The sequence below is a fragment of the Ovis canadensis genome, chromosome 3 (genome assembly GCF_042477335.2).
Source record: "Ovis canadensis isolate MfBH-ARS-UI-01 breed Bighorn chromosome 3, ARS-UI_OviCan_v2, whole genome shotgun sequence".
NCBI lineage: Eukaryota > Metazoa > Chordata > Mammalia > Artiodactyla > Bovidae > Ovis > Ovis canadensis.
This window is the reverse complement of record NC_091247.1, coordinates 227,467,293-227,491,265: the sequence shown is the minus strand read 5'-3', so window position 1 is coordinate 227,491,265 and position 23,973 is coordinate 227,467,293. Positions and strand designations below refer to the sequence as shown.

The 23,973-nt window shown below is 38.5% G+C and overlaps 1 protein-coding gene across 1 annotated transcript in view; it reads left to right on the top strand.

Moving 5' to 3' along the window:
* SMC1B (structural maintenance of chromosomes 1B) overlaps positions 1 to 23,973 on the top strand; it is an 83,721-nt gene that overhangs the window by 45,041 nt on the left and 14,707 nt on the right. The window contains exons 13-19 of the mRNA XM_069581774.1: positions 4,767 to 4,904; positions 5,204 to 5,320; positions 7,129 to 7,235; positions 15,339 to 15,480; positions 16,561 to 16,706; positions 18,301 to 18,454; positions 22,187 to 22,285. Of these exons, the coding sequence (XP_069437875.1) occupies positions 4,767 to 4,904; positions 5,204 to 5,320; positions 7,129 to 7,235; positions 15,339 to 15,480; positions 16,561 to 16,706; positions 18,301 to 18,454; positions 22,187 to 22,285 (903 nt within the window). The remainder of the gene's footprint in view (positions 1 to 4,766; positions 4,905 to 5,203; positions 5,321 to 7,128; positions 7,236 to 15,338; positions 15,481 to 16,560; positions 16,707 to 18,300; positions 18,455 to 22,186; positions 22,286 to 23,973) is intronic.

Genomic DNA, 23,973 nt, shown 5'->3' with positions numbered 1-23,973 from the left:
AATTATATAATTAAAAATTAAAAATCTGTATGGATGATGTTCAAAAAAATATTAATTGCCAAGATTGATCAGGAAAAAGTGGAACATTTGAAAAATTAGACAGTGGCAGGGAATGGTGTAGTTGGCTGGCCCAGTACCTTGCCACAACCTTTTCCTTCCTTGCTTGCATCTATTATAGAATCATAAAACTAAATTTGATTTCTGAAGTTTTCTTGTAGCTGGTAGTGGCCGTGTGACAGTTTTGGCAATATAAATGGGAATGTTCGTATTTTCCTTTGCATTTTTCCCTTCCTGAGTGGAATGCAGTCGAGAGGACTGGAGGTGCAGCAGCAGTTTTCTGCCAAGAGAGCAAGCTTGAGTATAAAAGCCATTGTATTAAGAAGCCAGCACTGTTTGATAAAAGCCCAATATGGGCTTCCCTGTGGTAAAGAATCTGTCTGCAGTGTGGGAGCCACAGGTTTGATCCCTGGGTCTGGAAGATCCCCTAGAGAAGGAAATGGCACCTCACTCCGGTATTCTTGCCTGGGAAATCTGATGGACAGAGGAGCCTGGTGGGATTACAGTCCATGAGGTTACAAGAGTCTGACATAACTCAGTAATTAAACCACCACCCACCATACCCCAATACAAAATAAAAAGTGTAAAAAAAAGAAAGCTGAAAGTTAGATGCTGTTGTTGAGGAACTGCATCATTGTAGACTGCTTTTGTGTGAGAAAAATAAAGCCACATTTTTTTAAGCCACTGTTAGTTGAATGATCTCCCATTGAAAACAGACTCCAGGAATGCAGAATAATGAGGCAGCTATGGAAAAGAGTGTGGCAACTCACAAGAAATTAAAAATAGAATTATCAAATGATCCAGCAATTCTCCATCTGAGTATATATACCCTAAGGAATTGAAAGCAGGGTCTGGATAATACTAGTTAATAGTATTAGATAATAACAGTATTATTGCTAACATAGTAGCATGTTCATAACATCATTATTCGCAATAGTCAAAAAGTAGAAGCAGCCCAAATGTTCAATAGATGAACAGATGAACAGAATACGGTCTATACATATAATGGAATATTATTCAGCCTTTAAAAGGGAGGAAACTTAACACATGCTACAAAAATGGGTGAATTTTCAAGATGTTATGATACATGAAATAGAACGTGAAAGTGAAAGTCACTCAGTCGTGTCCAACTCTTTGCAACTCCATGGACGACTGTATAGTCGATGGAATTCTCCAGGCCAAAATACTGGGGTGGGTAGCCTTTCCCTTTTCCAGGGGATCCTCCCAACCCAGGGATTGAACCCAGGGCTTCTGCATTTAGGGTGGATTCTTTGCTAGCTGAGCCACAAGGGAAGCCCAAGAATACTGGAGTGGGTAGCCTGTCCCTTCTCCAGTAGATTTTCCTGACCCAGGAATCAAACTGGGTTCTCCTGCATTGCAGGCAAATTCTTTACCAACTGAGCTACCAGGGAAGCACATGAAATAAGTAAATTACAAAAAGACAAATATTGTATGATACTGCTACTCGTATGAGGTCCCTAGAACAGTCAAATTCATAGAGGCAGAAAAGTAGAGGACAGTTGCCAGGGCCTGGAGAGTAGAATGGAAGCTTGTTTCTTGGGTATAGGTTCAGTTTTATAAGATAAAAAGAGTTCTGGAATTGAACCATGTTTATTACCATATGTGAAACATATTGCCAGTCTAGGTTCAATGGATGAGACAGGGTGCTCAGGGCTGGTGCGCTGGGATGATCCAGAGGGATGGGATGGGGAGGGAGATGGGAGAGGGGTTCAGGATGGGGAACACATGTATACCAATGGCTGATTCATGTCAGTGTATGGCAAAAACCACTACAATATTGTAAAGTAATTAGCCTCCAATTAAAATAAATAAATTTTAAAAGAGTTCTGGAACTTGGTTGCACAACAGTGTGAATGTACTTAAAAACTGTTGAACTACACTTTAAAAATGACAAAGATGATTAATTGTATATATATTTTGCCACAATTAAAAAAGATTAGGATCAGATGGGTTTATAGCTGAGTTCTAATATAATTTTCATGTAAGCCATTCTATATCATAGAAAAAGATGGAAATGTCTCAGTTTATTTAATATAGGTAGTATATCTTTAATATCAAATATTATAAAGATAACTACAAAAATAAAACTAAAGACCGACTTTCCTTGTGAGCATAATGTGTAATTTCTAAATATCACTGCTGAGTATTTAGCAATGTAGTGATAGAAAAATACATCTGTTGAATAGAATTTGTTCTAAGAATACATGGGTGTTTCGGTGTTGCCATCAGTCAATATAATCCATTACATTTACAGATTAAAGGCAGGGGAAAAGTCATGTGATCCCAATTAGATTTTATAAAGGTCAGCAGCTGGTCCTAATTAAAGTTCTAAGTAAAAGAGTAGTTTGTGGAAATTACTTAAAAAAAAAAATCTCTTGCCCAAAACAACAGAAATAATTGATTAAATGCTGAAACATAAAAATTATTTTAGTTAAAATCAGGAAGTAAACAGATATCTGCTATCACTGTTATTATTTAACATAGTCTTGGAAGTGATATTAATTAGGCACAAAATGAAATAATTTATATACATTTTTGAGAAGGAGAAAAACCTTTTTCTGATAAGACTAGTTTTAAAACTACTAGATTTAATAAGGTAATGAGAGTGCTACATAAACAAAACTCTGTAGTTTTTCTCTATACTGTAAAAGAGCATCTAAAATTGGGAAAATATTCTACTCACAATAGAAATAAATGTAAGTATAAAGACACATAACTATTAGAAAACTAAATCCTACTGAGGGACAAGACAACACCAAAGAAAAGACATACTATATTCTTGGGTTAGAAGTTCTCCAGTTAATATAATTTGAATGCAAGTTCAAGTAAGATATTAGCAAGGATTTTTTATTTGACAAAGTGATTCTCTAATTCTTAGAAATGAATTTCCCGAGACTAGTAAAAAAAATATGTAACAGAAGAGAGTGTGGTAGAACTTCTATTGGAAGTTCTAATGGACAGGTTAATTGAGAAAGAATAGGAACTTCAGAAATGGGCCCAGTTATATTTGACAATTTAACATACAACTGGGATGATATTTTGGGCTTCCCTGGTAGCTTAGACAGTAAAGAATTCACCTACAATGTGGGAGACCTCAGTTCCATCCCTGGGTTGGGATGATCCCCTGGAGGAGGGCATGGCATCCCACTCCAGTACTCTTGCCTGGAGAATCCCATGGACAGAGGAGCCTAGTGGGCTGTAGTCCACGGGGTCGCAGAGTCAGACACGACAGAGTGACAGAACACAGCACAAAATGATAACTTTAGTTTGGCAAGAAAAGAAGAGAGAGATGGTGTTGGGCTTCCCTGGTGGCTCAGCTGGTAAAGAATCCGCCTGCAATGTGGGAGACCTGGGTTTGATCCCTGGGTTGGGAAGATTCCCTGGAGAAGGGAAAGGCTACCCACTCCAGTATTCTGGCCTGGAGAATTCCATGGCAAAGAGTCAGAAACAAGTGAGCGACTTTCACTTTCATTGGCACATCTAGGGAAAGTTAATTTTGTGCTCCATATTATGGCATAAAACTAAGGATAGACTGAAAGCTTAAATTAAAAGTAGTATTTTAAATGAGGATAACAGCCATTGTATAAAATTTTTTAAGGTTTAAATGAAGACTGTTGGTTTTATGCTATCAAAGAGTTCTATAAATTGATTTGAAAAAGCCACGATAGAAACATCTAGGGAAAGGAGGGGTTTAGGCAGTTCATAGAGGAAATCCATATGGCTAATAAACCTGAAAAAATGCTCAGTATAGAATATAGTACTCAGGATTACTTCATGCGTATCAATAAGAGTTGGGAAATATATATATGCTAGTAGACTTATAAAGAAACACATACTCACTCATACATCATTTATAGAAATAAGAATGGTTAAAGCTTTGGAAAAGCAGTTAGTACCAGCTAGTATAATAAGAACATCAACACCTTTGACCCATTGATCTCACACTGGGGAATCTATTGCATAGAAATAAAAACAGCAGTATTTAAGGGTACGCACCAAAGTGTGTTACTGCAGCGCTGTTTGTGATGGCAAAAACCTGGACACAAAATGAATGTCCATCATTAAGAGTGAAATAATTTTGTTACAGTCACAATGGAATAATATACAACCATTAAAAGAATTAATTTAGAGCTTTATCAGTTGACTTTTGTGAGTAACTGAATGAGTAAAGCAGGAGGTAGAAAAGTATGTCTAATGTGATTCTAAAATTGCAAAACAGACTGGCAAAAACATGTAGGTGAGTATGTATACACGTTTTCCTATACAGACTTGAAGTAAAAAATATAGAACATATATGAGGGAGTTTATTTGGTTGAGCAGTAGGATAGGTGAAGAGAGAAGGAAATGGATGAGGCAAGCCAAGAAGGCACTAAAGAAAGGCAACAAAGATCGCATGGTCTCATTTACACCATTCGTGTGCCTTGGGTAGAACATGCACTCCCCATTCTTCATTTTCTTGCCTGTTTCCTGTGAGGACATAAGTGAGTTTTCTGAGGAGGCTGTATGGCGTCTTGGTTACTCCAGATGACTTACGCACTTAGTTGCCCAATCTTTTATCAGAAGAAGGGAAGGTAGAGTTGTGGATATAGTTACATGTAAAAAGCAGTGATTTATGATCTCTGAAAGTACTGTGAAAAGTGAGAGTGTTGTCTATTATAAAGTGTTGTTATGTCTCCCTTTCTTTTTAGGATTTAATGAAGATAGTGCGCAAGGAAGCAGATTTGAAGCAAATACAGGCTCTAATACAAGGAACTACTACACGACTCAAATATGCACAAAGTGAACTAGAAATCATTAAGAAGAAGCACCTTGCTGCTTTTTACCGGGTAATATAGATTTACATAAAATTTGATGGAAATTGGGACCAAGGCATAGAATTTCAGGAATTACATTTATAAAGCACCATGTAATTTTTATACTTTCCCTTGTGATTGAGGTATATTATAGTCCTTTAAGTTACTTTATTTTTATGACTTTATTTTAATGTTGTTATTCAGTTGTACCTGAATTTGCCTTATCTCACAGAGTCTCTTTTTTTTCTGAAAGATACCTATCATGTTTTTGGCTTTACTGTATAAAGCTAATATAGCCATGTTAAAAAGACATTTTTCTTTTTTATAATCAGGAACAATCTCAGCTACAAAGTGAACTACTAAATATTGAATCTCAATGTGCCATGTTGAGTGAAGGAATCAAAGAACGACAACAAAGAATTAAAGAATTTCAACGAAAGATAGATAAGGTTATGAGTAATATATTTATTACTGAATGGCATATGGCTTGGTTCTAGATCAGATACCAAATTTAAGGCTTCTTCAGTATGTGCTGAAGCAAAGTTTGATAAATGCTAAGTTTTATTGGTTTGCCAAATTAATTTCCTTATATTGTATTAGTTTCCTTGTATCCCTTGTATTTTTTGAGACGCACTATTGCTCATCTCAAGGGACCATGAGTACTAGTACATGGTTATTCTCTTCAGCTGTCCATCCTCTCCTTGTCCATTGTAAAATTTGCAGTCATTTTCTTTCTTCCACTGCCTAAGAAGGAAAAAACGTTGTCCCTTGTGTCATCTTTTAAGGTTGTGTATTCACTCAGTAATTTTGTCTTGAACATTTATTATATGCCAGGCACAGCTGCTTGGCTCTGGAGTACCAAAGATATGATCATCTAACCTCTGCTTATAAAGTAACAGGAACTTTCTGGCTTAATTCATTCCACTGTTGCTTATCTTTAACCTTTAAAACATTGTCTGTCACACCATCACTCAGTAGCTTTCACCCATTGCCTCTAGTTCTGCCTTTTACCACATGAAACTACCCTTATGTTGCCCCTTAATTATCCTTTTCCGGGTTAAATATCCCTAATTACTTATTTATTTATATTTACTATGGATTTAAGACCAATTCTGGTAACCAGCCTTTGGATACTCTGTTGTCAATGCCTAGAATAAAAAATAATGTGAAAATACTGTCTGACCAGTATAGAGTACCCTGGAACTCTGCACACAGAAACATAATTTTACATGACTTGGATTATCTCCTTATACAAATTATAGATTACTGTTGCAATAGTCATATCACTTTCATATTTAAATTACGTTCAACTGAAGTGTGAAACTTTTTTACATGTCCTGTTGCTAAAACAGGTCTCTCTTATCCTATAATTGTGCATAAATGCCGGGCTTTAAAAATCTTTGTGACCCCATGGACTGTAGCCTGCCAGGCTCCTCTGTCCATGGAATTAATTCTCCAGACCAGAATACTGAAGTGGGTAGCCATTCCCTTCTCCAGGGGATCTTCCCAACCCAGGGACTGAACCCAGGTCTCCTGCATTGCAGGCAGATTCTTTGCCTTCTGAGCCACCAGGGAAACTCTTAAAATATTAATGTTAAATGTTACTTTGTTGGATTTGGCTTATTCTGGTTTTTCCAAATTTTCTGAATGTTAATTCTATGCTTTAGTCCTCTTGGTTTTATATTATTTAAGAATCTATGAAATGAATCTCCAGTCCAGGTTTGATGCATGATACAGGATGCTTGGGGCTGGTGCACTGGGATGACCCAGAGGGATGGTATAGGGAGGGAGGTGGGATGGGGGTTCAGGATGAGGAACACGTGTACACCCGTGGCGGATTCATGTTGATGTATGGCAAAACCAATACAATATTGTAATTAGCCTCCAATTAAAATAAATTTATATTAAAGAATCTATAGTATTACTCATAAAGAATATTTTCTGTATTTATATAGAATGTTATATTTTAGTATGGCTAAAGTAAACATTCCAATTTTGTATTAAACACTTCATAAAGCCAAAGCACTTAAAAGGCCACCATGAACTTTCTTATTTTGTTTTTAGAATAAGAACTTTGAAAATAGGTAAGTGTAGTTAACTAAAGAGAAAGCACCAAATTTACAGAGTAGTGATGCTTGTCGGAAATAGTCTGTCCTAACCCAGAAAATCTTGGTGGGAAAAACATAGATTTAAGGATTGTCTATATATTTTTGTGAAATTGATTATTAAACCATTTGGTTTTAAAATAATTTAAAAGGTTGAAGATGATATTTTTCAACACTTCTGTGAAGAAATTGGTGTAGAAAATATTCGTGAATTTGAGAACAAGCATATTAAACAGCAACAGGAAGCAGATCAAAAAAGGTATTTTTATTAAAAGATGTTGGTAAGCAATTATTTATATGTAAATGTAACTATTATTTCATAATTTAAAGGAATTATGCCTGAGGTGGCCTTTATTTCAGTTCATCAAGAAATAGCTAATAAACATTGCTGTTTTTATAAAGAGGTCTAATTCTTTTATTCCACAATTTTTAAAGAGAAAAAGCACAAATATACACAGTAAGAGAATGGGGAAATAATTACACACACCGTGGTTATTAAAATGTACTTAGTTCTCTTTAAATATCCATATGTGTAGATAAAGTTGTATAACCTTTCTATAAACAAACAGCCTCAGGCCACTTGCCAGAAAAGAGGATATTCCCTTCTGTTTCTAGCTTGCTGAAATTTCTTTTATTATGAGTGAGTGTTGAATTTTGTCAAATACTTTTTCTGCTATCTGTTGGGATAGTAATACTTTTGGAGTTTGGGGGGAGGTGGCTTATTAATATACTAAATTACAGTGATTGATTTTTAGAATATTAAACCAACTTAGCATATCTAAGATGAACCCCACTGGGTCATGTTGTATTATTCTTTTCAAATATTTTTGGATTGACTCATTAAAATTTTGGTGTGGATTTTTATATCTATATTCATGAGAGTATTGGTCTATAGTTTATTTTTCTTGCAAATATTCTTTTTTACATTTTTGTATCAGGTAATGCCAGACTCATAAAATGAGTCAGGAATTATTCTCTCCTCTGTTTTTCATGGAGTTTCTGTAGAATTTTATTATTTTTTTCCTAAAAGTTTGGTAAATTTTGCAAGTGAAGCCACTGGTGCTACCCACTTTTCTTTATGGAAATATTCTTAAATTACAAATTCAGTTTCCTTATTAGATATAAGGCCATTCAGGACATCTTTTTTCTTGAGTAAGCTTTGGTAGCTTGTGTATTGAAAATAACATTTGTATATTTCATCTGAGTTATCAAATTTACTAATATGAAGTTATTAACATTTCCCCTTTCATCCTTTTCAGTTTTGTAGGATCTGTACTGATGGCCCTTTCATTCCTGATATTGCTAATTTGTCTTCTTTTCTTCTTGATGTCTAGCTAGAGTTGTATCAGTTTTATGGTCCTTTGTAAGACCAGCTCTTGACGTCACTGATTTTTCTCTATGGTTTATCTGTTTCTGTGTAGTTGACTTCTGTTCTTAACTTCTTTATTTCCTTGATGCTACTTATTTTGGGTTTAATTTACTTCTCTTTTTTCTTACTTTTTAAGATAGAAGCTTGCTTTATGTATTTTATGCTTTTCTTCATTTATAATATAAGCATTTTAGCTGTTTATTTTCCTTTAAGCACTGCTTAAGCTCTGTCCTACTGTTGCTGGTATGTTTTATTTCATTTTCATTCCATTTAAAATATTTGTTAATATTCTTTGTGGTTTTGTTCTGTGATCCATGGGGTGTTTAGAAGTATTGTTTAGTTTAACAGAAATTGTTGTGATGGGGGGAGGATTTAGATATGTTTCTGTTACTGATTTTTATTGTGATAAGAAATATATTTTGCATTATTTAAATCCTTTTAAGTTGATTGATGCTTATTTGATAGCATGGCATGTGTTATATCTTAATAAATATTCTGTGTGCTATTGAAATGAATATGCATTGTTCTGTTGGGTAGAGTATTTTCTGAGTAGCCTTTAAGTCAAGTTGATTGGTGTCTTTTGTGTACTTACTAACTCTTTGTCTAATTGGTCTAGTGTTCCCTAAGAGAGGAGTTTTAAAATTTCCAAGTATTTTTGGATCTGTCATTCTCTTCAGTTTTCTCAGTTTATGTTTCATGATGTTTAAAGTTCTGTGATTAGGTACATTCATGTTTGGGATCATTATGTCTTTTTGAGGAATTAATCCTTGCTCCAGAAAGAATGAAGAAGCTGGGCCAAAGTGGAATCAATACTCAGCTGTGGATATATCTGGTGGTAAAAGTAAAGTCCAGTGCTCTGAAGAACAATATTGTATAGGAACGTGGAGTATTAGATCGATGAATCAAGGTAAATTGGATGTGGTCAAGCAGGCGTTGGCAAGAGTAAACACTGACATTTTAGGAATCAGTGAACTAAAATGAACAATAAAGGGTGAATTTAATTCAGATAACCATCTACCACTGTGGGCAAGAATCCCTTAGAAGAAATGGAGTAGCCCTCATAGTCAACAGAAGAGACCAAATGCAGTACTTGGGGCAATCTCAAAAGCAACAGAATGATCTCGGTTATTTCCAAGGCAAACCATTCAACATCACAGTAATCCAAGTCTATGCCTCAGCCAGTAATGCTGAAGAACCTGAAGTTGACTGGTTCTGTGAAGACCTACAAGACTTTCTAGAACTAACAACAGAAAAAGATGTCCTTTTCATCATAGGGGATTGGAATGCAAAAGTAGGAATTCAAGAGATACCTGGAGTAACAAGTAAGTTTGGGCTTGGAGTACAAAATGAAACAGGACAAAGGCTAATAGAGTTTTGTCAAGAGAACACACTGGTCATAGCAAACACCCTCTTCCAACAACACGAGATGGCTACACATGGACATCACCAGATGGTCAATACTGAAATCAGATTGATTATATTTTTTGCAACCAAAGGTAGAGAAGCTCTATACAGTTAGCAAAAACAATCTGGAGTTGACTGCAGCTCAGATCATGAGCTCCTTATTGCAAAATTCAGGCTCAAATTGAGCAAGTAGGGAAAACCACTAGGCCATTTAGGTATGACCTAAATCAAATCCCTCATGATTGTATGGTGCAGGTGACAAATGGATTCAAGAGATTAGATCTGATAGAGTGCCTGAAGAACTATGGATGGAAATTCATAACACTGTACAGGAGGCAGTGACCAAGACCATCCTAAAGAAAAAGAAATGCAAGAAGGCAAAGTAGTTGTCTCAGAAGGCTTTACAAATAGCTAAGAAAAGAAGAGAGGTTTAAGTCTAGGGAAAGATATACCCAACTGAGTGCAGAATTCCAGAGAATAGAAAGGAGAGATAAGAAAGCCTTCTCAAGTGAACAATGCAAAGAAATAGAGGAAAACAACAGAATGGGAAAGATGAGAGATTGCTTCAAGAAAACTGGAAATATCAATGGAACATTTAATGCAAGGATGGGCACAATAAAGGACAGAAATGTTATGGACCTAACAGAAGCAGAAGTGATTAAGAAGAGATGGCAAGTAGAACTATACAAAAAAGATCTTCACGACCCAGATAATCACAATGATACAATCACTTACCTAGAGCCAGATATCCTGGAGTGTGAAGTCAAGGGGCCTTAGGAAGAATTACTACCAACAAAGCTAGTGGAGGTGATAGAATTCCAGCGGAGCTATTTCAAATCCTTAAAGATGGTACTGTTAAAGTGCCGCACTCAATATGTCAAAAATTTGGAAAACTCAGCAGTGGCCACAGAACTGGAAAAGGGTCAGTTTTCATTCCAATCCCAAGGGAAGGTAATGCCAAAGAATGTACAAACTACCATACAGTTACACTTATTTCACATGCTGGCAAAGTCATGCTCAAAATCCTTCAAACTAGGCTTCAGCAGTACATGAACTGAGAACTTGCAGCTGTACAAGCTGGATTTAGAAAAGACAAAGGAACCAGAGATCAAATTCCCTGTATTAGTTGGATCGTAGAGAAATCAAGGTAATTCCAGAAAAACATGTACTTCTGCTTCACTGACTATACTAAAGCCTTTGATTGTGTGGATCACAACAAACTGTGGAAAATTCTTAAAGAGATGGGACTACCAGTTGACCACCTTACCTGTCTCCTAAGAAACCTGTATGCAGGACAAGAAGCAACAGTAAGTACCGGATATGGAACAACGGAGTGGTACCAAATTGGAAAAGGAGTATATCAAGGCTGTATATTGTCACTCTGCTTATTTAACTTATATGCAGAGTACATCATGCAAAATGCCGGACTGGATGAATAACAAGCTGGAATCAAGAGTGCCAGAAGTAATATCAGTGACAGTATCAATATGCAGATCATACCACTCTAATGGAAGAAAATGAAGAGGAACTAGAGAGCCTCTTGATGAAAGTGAAAACAGGAGAGTGAAAAAGCTGACCTAGAATTCAGCATTCAAAAACTAAGATAATGGCATCCAGTCTCATCACTTCATGGAAAATAGGGAAAAAGTTGAAGCAATGACAGGTTTTATTTTTGTGGGCTCCAAAAATCACTGTGAATGGTGACTGCAGCCATGAGATTAAAAGATGCTTGCTCCTTGGAAGGAAAGCCATGACAAACCTAAGCAGCATATTAAAAAGCAGAGACATCACTTTGCTGACAAACGTCCATAGACTGAAAGCTGTGGTTTTTCCAGTAGTCAGGTATGGATATGTGAGTTGGACCATAAAGAAGGAGAGCACCGAAGAATTGACGCTTTTGAGTTGTGATGTTGGAGAAGACTCCTGAGTGTCTCTTGCACTGCAGGGAGATCACACCTGAATATTCATTGGAAGGACTGATCCTGAAGCTCCAATGCTTTGGCCACCTGATGTGAAGAGCTGACTCATTGGAAAAAACTCTAATGTTGGGAAAGATTGAGGGCAGGAGAAGAAGGGGGCAACAGAGGATGAGATGGTTGGATGGCATCACTGACTCAACAGACAGGAGTTTAAGCAAACTCTGGGAGATACTAAAGTACAGGGAAGCCTGGACGTGTACACCCCATAGTGTCGCAAAGAGTTGGACATGGCTTAGCAACTGAACAGCACATTAAATATTACTCTCTTTTTGTCATTACTGCTGTTGTTGCCTTTGTATTAGTAGTATTTAGCACAGTGTCTGATACAATTATTGCTTTAAAATGTTTCTTATATGAATGATTCTATTAGCAGGTCATGTGAGGGAGGGTAGATGGAGAGAGGATGAACTATAGTTGATATTGGAATTATTTTTTTAAAGATATGACTTTTACTGATTTATAGTTGATATACAGTATTATATAGTTACAAGTATACAGTGTAATGATTCATAGTTTTCAAAGAATATACTCCATTTGTTATTATAAAATATTGATGATATTCCCTGTGTTATTCAGTATATCATTGTAGCTTATTGTATACCCACTAGTTTGTACCTCTCAATCCCCTCCTGCTATGTTGCTCCTTTCTCCATCCTTCTCCTCATGATAACCACTAGTATTCTTGCCTGGAGAATCCCAGGGACGAAGGAGCCTGGTGGGCTGCCGCCTATGGGGTCGCACAGAGTCGGACACAAGTGATGCGACTTAGCAGCAGCAGCAGCAGCAGTTTATTCTCAGTGTCTGCTTCTTTTTTGTTATATTCACTAGTTTGTTGTATTTTTTTGGATTCCACATATTAATTATAGCATATAGTATTTGTCTTTGTCTGACTTACTTCACTTAGCATAATACCCTTCAAGTCCATCCACATTGCAAATGGCGAAATTTTCTTCTATTTTATAGCTGAATAGTATTCCACTGTGTGTATATATATATATACACGTATAGTGAAAGTGAAAGTGAAGTAGCTCAGTTGTGTCCGACTCTTTGTGACCCCCTGGACTGTAGCCTGGAGAAGGCAATGGCACCCCACTCCAGTGCTCTTGCCTGGAAAATCCCATGGACGGAGGAGCCTGGCAGGCTCCAGTCCACGGGGTTGCTAAGAGTCAGGCACGACTGAGCGACTTCACTTTCAGTTTTCACTTTCATGCATTGGAGAAGGAATGGCAACCCACTCCAGTATTCTTGCCTGGAGAATCCCAGAGACAGAGGAACAGCCTAGTGGGCTGTTGTCTATGCGGTCGCAGAGTCGGACACGACTGAAGCGACTTAGCAGCAGCAGCAGGACTGTACCCTACCAGGCTTTTCTGTCCATGAGATTCTTCAGGCAAGAATACTGGAGTGGGTTACCATTTCCTTCTCCAGGGGATCTTCCTGACCCAGGGATTGAACCCAGGTCCCCTGCATTATAGGCAGACGCTTTAACCTCTGAACCACCATATCACATCTTTATCCATTAATTTGTTGATGAACACTTCATTTGCTTCCATATCTTGGCAATTGTAAATAATGCTGCTATGAACAGTAGGGTTCAATTCAGTTCAGTCGCTCAGTCATGTCCAACTCTTTGCGACCCCATGAATTGCAGCATGCCAGGCCTCCCTGTCCATCACCAACTCCCAGAGTTCACCCAAACTCATGTCCATCAAGTCGGTGATGCCATCCAGCCATCTCATCCTCTGTTGTCCCCTTCTCCTCCTGACCCCAGTCCCTCCCAGCATCAGAGTCTTTTCCAATGAGTCAACTGTTCGTGTGAGGTGGCCAAAGTATTGGAGTTTCAGCTTCAGCATCAGTCCTTCCGAAGAACACCCAGGACTGATCTCCTTTAGAATGGACTGGTTGGATCTCCTTGCAGTCCAAGGGACTCTCAAGAGTCTTCTCCAACACCACAGTTCAAAAGCATCAGTTCTTTGGCGCTCAGCTTTCTTCACAGTCCAACTCTCACATCCATACATGACCACTGGAAAAACCATAGCCTTGACTAGATGGACCTTTGTTGGCAAAGTAATGTCTCTGCTTTTTAATATGCTCTCTAGGTTGGTCATAACTTTTCTTCCAAGGAGTAAGCATCTTTTAATTTCATGGCTGCAGTGGGGTGCATGTGTCTTTTTTATTTAGAATGTAAATGTTTTTTATTTACATTCAGTTTTTTTTTAGTATGTACCCAGAAGTGCAAGTGCTGGGTCATAATGGTAGTTCTATTTTTAGTCTTCTTTTTTTATTTTTAGAAATCTCCATATTGTTTTCCATAGTGGCTGTACCAATTTACATCCCTATCAACAGTGTACCAGGGTTCCCTTTTCTCTACATCCTTGCCAGCATTTGTTACTTGTGTTCTTTTTAACAATAGCCTTTCTGACAGGTGTGAGATGAATTTGATTTGTATTTCCCTGTTGATTAACAGTGTTGAGTATCTTTTCGTTTGTCTGTTGGCCATCTGCATTTCCTCTTTGGAAATAGTCTATTCAGATCTTCTGCCCATTTTTTCATTGGTTGTTTGGTTTTGAGTTGTTTGAGCTGATTGTATATTTTGTATATTAACACCTTAGCAGTTATATCATTTGCAAATAATTTCTCACATTTAATAGGTTGTCTTTTCCTTTTGTCAGTGGTTTCCTTTTCTATACAAAAAGTTTACAAGTTTAATTAGGTACCATTTGTTTATTTTTGCTTTTATTTCCTTTGCTTTAGGAGGCAGATTCCAAAGAATGTGGCTACAATTTACGTCAAAGAATATTCCGCATATGTTTTCCTCTAGGAGTTTTATGGTTTCTGATCTTACATTCAGGCCTTTAATCCATTTTGAGTTTATTTTTGTATATGGTGTTAGAGGATGTTCTAATTTCCTTCTTTTACATATAAAAGAAGTCCAGTTTTCCCAGCACCACTTACTGAAGAAACTGTCTTTTTGATACTGGACTTCTTTATGGGGAGGTTATGAAGCTCGCATAGTAGGAAAGAACATCAGGAAAGAACATGTTCTTGAACTCCCAAGTTTGGAGTTTGTGAATGAACTACTATTTGAAAAGATTAATTGACTAAATAGAATAAACATATGAATTGTAACTTAAAGAAAAAGATAAGAAAACTATAGATTGTAAAGGATTTGAGAAACACATTCATATGCAGTATATAAATCCTGATTCAAACAAACCAGTTTTTTAAAATTAATGAGAATCAGGAAATTTGGCAAAGATAGCACTTTGATATTAAGAATGTTATTATTTCTACCTATAGAAGTTTATGGTTATGTATTAAAAGTTACTTCACTTTCAGAGAAACATTAAAATACTTATTGATGAAATTACATGATGTCTGAAATTTGCTTTAAATAATTCAGTGATGAGAAGGAGTAATAAGTGGGATTATAGGTAAAACAAGATAAACCCTGAATTACTTATTAGGGTTGGGTAATAGCTGTATGGAAATCCATTGTAGTGTCCCGTTTTTTATGTTTGTATTTGAAGTTTTCTATAATAAAAACCAAAAAATTTTTTTAAAATTAAAGGACTCTGTTTACTACTTTTAATGCTTGACTTTATTATACTAGATTAGAATTTGAGAAACAAAAAACTCGGCTTAATATTCAACTTGAATATAGTCGCAATCATCTAAAGAAGAAACTGAACAAGATTAACACATTAAAGGAAACAATCCAGAAAGGGAGAGAAGACACTGATAACCTGAAGAAGGTAAGTAATGATGCGTGACCAAAGTGGCATTGAAATGATGACTTTCTTTGATGAATAAGCATTTGTTGAGTTCCTGAAAAGCTCTAATAGTGATAGAAGGTGGAGAAGGGGTACAGATTTGAGAAATACTTGATGTAAAATCCGCACAGCTTCATGACTTTCTAGATGTTGAGAGCATGGTCCTGAATTCTCACTTGGGTGATTGGTGGATAGGAGGAGAGATTGCTACTGCTAAGTCGCTTCAGTTGTGTCCGACTCTGTGCGACCCCATAGACGGCAGCCCACCAGGCTCCCCCATCCCTGGGATTCTCCAGGCAGGAACACTGGAGTGGGTTGCCATTTCTTTCTCCAGTGCATAAAAGTGAAAAGTGAAAGTGAAGTTGTTCAGTCGTGTCTGACTCCTAGCGACCCCATGGACTGCAGCCTACCAGGCTCCTCCGTCCACGGGATTTGCCAGGCAGGAGTACTGGAGTGAGTTGCCATTGCCTTCTCCAGAAGGAGAGATTAAGGAGAGAAAATTCTGGACCTGTGGAGTATGACTTCCCTGTGTGACATCTAAACAGCAATTTCCAACAGGTAGTTAGCAAGTACATGGATAACAGGAGAAGTCTAGGCTGGTTTATGGGAGTAGATTGAATACATTATGTAAATTCAGAGAGTAGGCAGCGAAGAGCAGTGGAGCAAGGATGGAGTTCTGGAAGGAATGGTTGCCTTGGTTATGAAGACAGCCACGATCCCCAGGGTGTGAGGGGAAAGGAAGTGAGCAAAGTTAAAGTGAAAAGGCTAAAGTTAAAGCCAAGAAGGTAAAGTCTGGTAGGAAGAAGGTTTTCACTGGCAGTGGAAACAGAAGTCAGATGGCAGCAAGCTGGGAAATGAATCCAAAGTGAAAGAGAAAGGTAGGTAGTGATTACCTGGTAGTATAAACAGGAGTGGGTCACATTCTAAAGTGGAGGCTCTGGCAGCATATAGGACAGGGTTTATCTTAGAATGACTGGCATGGTTGTATTAATAATAAAATGACCTGTTGGCCTTACTAATGTAAAAGATGGTAAACCTGTAATGTAAATCATCTCCATACAGGTTGAAGAAAATTGTCTTAAAATTGTGAATGAACTCATGGAAAAACAGCGGCAACTTAAGGATGAATTTGTCACTCAGAATACCAATGTTGAGAAAGTCCAAGCTCAAATTGAAGAGGAACGAAAGAAGTTTTTGGCCATTGATAGGTGATTAAAAAATTTATCAGAGTTTAAAAAATGTTTACCATCAATTTGAAATTTATTATAGAAGTTTTGTTATTTGAATATGTACCTTTATGTGGCTTTTGGTCTCCTATTGCATCTATCAAGCATTGCAACTTAGGGGAAAAACCAAGAAAGGTGGTTAGTTGTTTAGAGTGTACAGTACTTTTAAATGAGTAAAAAGAGACCTATACAAAGAGTTCAGTTCAGTTCAGTCGCTCAGTCGTGTCTGACTCTTTGCGACCTCATGAACTGCAGCATGCCGGGCCTCCCTGTCGTCCATCACCAACTCCTGGAGCTTACTCAAACTCATGTCCATTGAGTTGGTGATGCCATCCAACCATCTCATCCTCTGTCATCCCCTTCTCTTCCTGCCTCCAATCTTTCCCAACATCAGGGTCTTTTCAAATGAGTCATTTCGTCGCATCAGGTGGCCAGAGTATTGGAGGTTCAGCTTCCTTACCATAAATCTCCTTGACACCGGCCCCTTCCTGTTAGGAAGGCCCTGCTGGTCTGTGTGACAGAGCATAGCAAGTGAGGCGTAGAATCTGGAGCCATGCTGCATGGTTCCAGGCCCTAGCTCTGCTGCTTATATATGGTGCCTTCATTTTCTTATCAGTGAAGTGAGAATGGTAATAGTGCCTACGTCATAGAATAGTCGTAAGGATTAAATGAGTTCATATGGTACTTGGAACAGTACCTGGCATACAGTGAGCATGTATTTGCTGTGACGATGATCAGTAGCACTTTGAGTCCACTGGCCTGTTGAACCAGTGACATCTGCTCTCCTGTGTGATTGACATAACCGTAAGTGAACAGGTGCAGTGAGTTCTGTTTTTGCTCAAACTCTTGAATATTTCACAGTGTTCAAAGTCTTAGTGTTTCAAGATGCTGCCAGAAAATTCTTTGTCTAAGATTTTTGAGTAGAATTAAGTTTGTTTACAGATGATTTTTTTTTTTGGCTCATATTTAATTTAAATGGAACCACATCTCTATCATCAGATTTTTGAAAACCATATAATTCTTAATTTATTTTCTTTTATTTTTAGTCTTCTGGGTCCTCTTTAAAGTCCCCCCTTTTGTTTCAACTGGATTCAACTTGGTTTTTCCCCTCATTAAGATCGAAGGCCTTACATTAGTGGTGGTGATGGTAGTAATAAAGTTAGACTCTTAAGTGTGTAATGACTTAATTGGTAAGACATTTATCTTGCTAACAGACACTTTCTCTTGGTTTGAGGCTCTAAAATGTAGAACTTATATTGAGAGAGATACAGCTTGAAAAATTGTACAGATTTAAAACTAAGGTAACTTGGAGAGCACTGTATTGTTGCTAGCCTGATTAAAGTAATAATGTTTATTATTGGAAATGTTCCCTTGGATTAAATAATTATATTCATGGCCTTTGTCAGGAGTGTTAAAGTTTAAATTACAAGCATTCATGGACTAACTCTGCAACTTAGCAGCACTTGAAAGAAAAAGTTTTTTTTTCAAGTAAGTTTATAATCATGTTTTTCTTCCTTGATGGAACTTTATGTAATTAGTAAAATATAATCACTTTTTTATATCTGTGTATTTGCAGGGAAGTGGGAAAATGGCAAAAAGAAGTTGTGATCCTTCAGAGTTCTCTGGAACAGAGTCGGTTAGAGAAGCATAACTTGTTGCTTGACTGCAAAGTTCAAGACATTGAAATAGTTCTTTTGTTGGGGTCGCTGGATGACATCATTGAAGTGGAGGTACTCTAGCAAGTGATTTTAAATATGTGCAGTTGTGTGGAACTTTATGTAGGCCTTTGTCTGCTTAGGCTTCCCTGGTGGCTCAGAGGTTAAAGCATCTGCCTCCAATGCGGGAGACCAGGGTTCGATCCCTGGGTCGGGAAGATCCCCTGGAGAAGGAAATGGTAACCCACTCCGGTATTCTTGCCTGGAAAATCCCACGGACAGAGGAGCCTGGCAGGCTACAGTCCACGGGGTCGCGAAGAGTCAGACACGACTAAGTGACTTCACTTCACTTCACTTTGTCTGCTTAGTGAAGTTGTAGCCATGCAGATTCTTAGTCTTGTTCTAAAGCTTTATTAGGAGCAGAAGAAACAGCTCGTCTGGGAGGGGAAAAGGGCAAAATGATCCTCATTACGGAAGACTGGGCACTTTGTATAGCTCTCTTATTTCTCTTGCTAATCCGTATCCTTTTAGCTCCATAGGACCAGTTTCTTACATGTATATAGACACCCAAGAGGAATCAGAACTAAAGCCATGGGAGTCCAGGGGCATTCTGGGGAGGTGGGGTAGCCACAGTCCGTTGCAGGCAGGGGCACATGCCTTGATAGCGTGAGCAGTGCTGTACTCTGGGAACACTGTCGGTGGTGTGTGGAGGGATCTTGTTCTGCACCTTCACCAACAACTTGAGGTCCTTTTCAGTAGAAACATGCTTCACTGAGTCTGTCCAGGTGATGAGAGTGTGGGGAAGGTGATAATAGATACCCAGGGAGTCAGAAGATGAGACTGAAGTCTCCTCATGGTGGACATTTTTCTGTTAGCCTTCTTTGCTTTCTCATCACATTCATACTACACAGTACTCTTGAGGTCGGCGGGACGCTTATATACCCTTTGTTCTGCTGCTCACGTTAGGAAAGATATGACAACATAGTTCAAGAAGAGTCTCTTACTATTAGCTAATGCAGAGGATGGTGAACATAGTTCTTTTACCTCTCAAATTATCTTTTAAATCTTTAGTGATCTCTTCCTTGTAGTCCCCCTTCCACCTCCCTCCTCCCCTTTCTGCTTTGTCACCAGTCAGAAATCCGTGCATTTCCCTCCAGTTTCTACTCCAGAAGAGGCGTTCAGTCCTTTGGTTTCTTCAGTATGAAGTAACTGTGAAACAGTTTTTCTCTTGTTGATTTCGACTATTTCTCATAGCATAATTCTGGTGTTACATTATACTCAAAAGTCTTTTGCTGGGGGAAGGGGAGAGATTCCCTGGCAGTCTCACTGCCAGGGCCCCCAGTTCAATCTCTGGTCAGAGAACCAATATCCTATAAGCTGCACAACTAAGCCTGAAAAAGAGTCTTTTTTCTCTGTTTTAGCAGAGATTACATCCCAGATGGAAGGAAAGGAGAAGCCACTTTACTGGCCACAAATGTCATGAGCCCTGCTCAGATGGCTTTAAAGGGGGAATGGGAGGTCAGGGGATAGGACTGAAGTGGAGGATGCCTCCCCTGTGACATGGTCCAGGAATTTGAACACTGTGGAGAACTTAGTATATATTGGCTTTATTTGTTCAGATCAGCTTTCCTCACGTGGCTGCAGCTGTAACCACTAGCTTTGACCAGAGGGGGAAGACACCTCTCTCCTGCCCTCAGTTAGAAAACTCTTGAGGAAGAACTCTAACTGGTTCATTCTGGGTCATGTGTCCACTCTTAAGGGTGCAGAAAGAGGGAAGGGAGGGTCTGTAACAGAAGAAGTGGATGGAAGCAGAAAAGCAGTACTCACAATAATATAGAGAGAAATGGAAAGTCTGTTTAAAAGGCTGTAATTTTAGAAGAGGTTTGTCATTGAATATTGTAGGAGCAGCAGCAGCTTTAATGACTGACATCTAAGTAAGTGCTGCTGGTCAAGTATTGCTGCTGCTGCTTTGGTCCTATTGTTTTTCCAGTCAGTGAACTTTCAGAAGTATTCTCCAACATATGTGCCCACCATGAATGTGAAATTATTTACTTGTTTATTAGGGTGAATGACTTTCATATTCATAGTGGGTTATTTCAAAGCAGGTATTAATACCTTAAGCTAGATTAATACTGAATCGTTATCTAGAAAGGGATACTTCTGCTCTACTTTGTGCTGGTCAGACCACATTGGAATATTGCATTTACTTTCTAAAGCATGATGTTGTCTGAGAGTAAAGTGTCCACGATAGTGAAAAGGCCCAGACTGTGTCATGCTGGGAAGAGAAGTCTTGGGGAATATGGTTATTCCCCTCCAGTAGAAGAAAGTCTGTCACAGAAGACAGAACATCCTTGTTCTTTCTAATCCTCAGGGGGACACTAGCCTTGGGGATGGAGGACACAGAGTCAGATTTCTTCTACTAGGGAACACTTCCTACTAGAAAGAGGGAAGGCCTCTAGTGGTGAATCCCCTGATTGAAATTTTACAAGTACATCTAGTTGTTGGTGTTTAGTTGCTAAGTCGTGCCTGACTCTTTTGCGACCTCATGGACAGCAGCCATGTAATGAGGGTGCTGTACAAGGTCATCTAAAGTCCAAAACAGAAGAGGCATTGGGTATAAATTGTCTCTTTCCAGAAGGCTGGACAAGGATCACCACATAGAATTAATTGTCTTATGCAATTGTAGGAATTGTCTTACAACTATTGTAAGGTAGAACTGAGATTTCCCTTCCATGGGACGTCTTCAGACACGGGATGAGTTACCTACATCTGCCAGAATTCTCATAGGAAATTCTTATGTTGTGGGAAAGACTGTACCAGATCACTGGTTCCGAAACCCTACTGTGCACATGAAGCCCCTGGAGACCTTGTTTCCCTGATCACACTTCGAATAGCAAGGTTTTAGGTGACTCATATAGAAGCTTAATACAAAGTACAGTGTTGAATCATAAATAGTAGTTGTAAGATTCGAGGGTTCAGTGTTACCCTTTGTGTTCAAATTCCCCTTCTGAGTGAACCGTTTTAGTGTAAATATATTATATAACATGTGGACTTACTTCCAAAAGTAGTTTCATTGGCTTGTTTCAGGTGAGAACATCTGTAGAAGAGTGAGCACAGGGTTTTCTCTTAATTTGTAGGTCTTGCTTTTGGTGTCAGCGTTGCACCAGAAGCCAGCCTGCAGCTGAATAAGTGCTTCTTTACTTGTTCCTTCTTTCCTCCTCTTTCTTTGTTCAGACAGTGACATATATTGACACTGAAATGCATGTTTCCAGCGTTGCAGTAGGCACTGAGACTACAGCAGTGAGTGTAACTACCCTAAATTCCTTGCTTCGCATTCTGCTGGGGTAGAGAGAGGCACAGAAACAAAGTGGCAGACGGTAAAATATTCAAGTGTTTGGCAGTGATGTAGGCTAAAGAAAATATAAAGCAGGGAGGGAAGTAAAGAGAATTTGATGCAGAGGCCTTGGATGTCCTGAGAGAAGGCAGCTGGCTAGTAGACGAGGTAAAAGATGAAGAGATACAGATGTGTAGAGGAAGGGTGTCCAGGCAGAGGGCATTTTGCCAGCCCTAAGTGGATGCATACACGGTCTGTTCAAGGAGCCCAGGTTGGTTGGAGCAGGGAGACTAACACCAAGTAAAGTTAAAGGGGAAGCTGAAGCCAGATCATTGTGGCCTTGCAGGCCTGCATACGGCTTTTTTATCTTCTAATCTGAGTGAGGTGGCCATCAACTGGAGGACTTGGGACAGACACATGAGTAGAGAGCACCATTTTCAGATAACAAGGTAAGGGCTTCGTGTGTTTTTCAGTTGGGAACTGAAGCAGAAGGTACCCAGGCAACCACTGATATATACGAGAAAGAAGCAGCCATTGAGGTGGACTACAGCTCTCTCAGAGAGGATTTGAAGGTAACTGAACGATTGCTGTTATGACTAACTTACGGTAATATTGAATATTTAAATCCTATAGAATAATTTTTAGATGACAGAGCATAGTTTAGGGGGTAAGCAGATTTCCTGATAGTTTTTAAAGAGATAGTATAAACAGAGTGCATATGCAATGCTTGAAACATTGAAAGTGTTTATGTCAGCACTTCCCACTCTAGTCTGTAGAAGACCGATACCATGGAAGACCTTGTCGAAGAAGAAAAGTTTCGGCCAGTATTTTGAGAGGCTGTTCCCTTCTTGAGGATTCACAATGAATAAAAAAGTCATTGAAAGGTCCTGAAACACACAAAAGTAGCCAACACAGTCCAGCATTTTGAATCACCCTGTCGGCGTCTCAGTGCAGTACCTCAGGAAGTGACAAGTTCTTCCTAGCGGCAGAGCACAGACCAGAAATCCAGTTTCATGGTCTCCTTAATTTAATACCTCTGACTCTGTTTCTGTTACCCCTGTAACCATATGTTGCTCTGTGTTTTGATTTTGTCCTGAAGCTGCTTCTTGTATGAGGGCAAAATGACTGTGGCCTTTCTTGCCTTCCAGCCAACACAACCACAACCCTCAGAGAAGAGAGAGTGCCTTTTGTAGTGGTGCTATTCTTAAGATTGAAGAAAAGCTTTTCCACAGAGGTCCAACAGTTGTCCTCTCATCACAGTGTCCTGAATTGGGTCACATGTTCACTCCTGACCAGTCACTGTAGGAGTGGGATGGACTTAGCTTAGGCCAGGCAGGGTTCATGGGCTCTATGAGGGAGACATGGCCAAACCTGGGCTTTGTTAGAAAGGAAGAAATGGAGAATGGATGTCAAGTAGCAATAACTACCACATCTTTTTATTTCATGTCTTTAATATTAATATATTTTGTTAGATTTGTTGAGTTCTTTTATTGTTAATTGTGGTGCTTTGGGAAATCAGAAAATAACCTCTTATCTATTTTATAGTCTGTTCAGTGCTTTCATATTTAATAAGTCCTTCCCTACAACATTACTCAGTAACTATAAATATTCTCTTCCTGTTAATGATTTTTCTTTCCCTATTTAATTTATCTGAAATTTATTTTCATATATAGTATGAGGTAAGAATCTGTTTCTTAAAAGGTATATAACTTAACCACTTTACTCAGCATCTTCTAAAAAATTCTTTCCTCCAATGAATTAAAACACACCTTTATCAGATGTTAAATAACGCCTCTACGGGGTCAAGAAAGTTTTCCTGGAAGGTAATGCCTGCCGCACTTTTTCCCTTCTCTCCTTACTCAAGTTAGTTCTGCTCATGGTTTAGGTTCTAGTTTAAATGTTACCTCCAACTGAGCTATTTAAAATCCTAAAAGATGATGTTGTTAAAGTGCTCCACTCAATATGTTAGCAAATTTGGAAAGCTCAGCAGTGGTCACAGGATTGGAAAAGGTCAGATTTCATTCCAGTCCCAGGGGAAGGCAGTGCCAAAGAATGTGCAAACTACCATACAATTGTGCTTATTTCACCTGCTAGCAAAGTCACACTCAGAATCCTTCAAGCTAGGCTTCAGAAGCACGGGAAGATATTAAGAAGAGGTGGCAAGAATACACAGAACTATACAAAGAAGATCTTCACGACCCAGATAATCACAATGGTATGATCACTCACCTAGAGCCAGACATCCTGGAATGTGAAGTCA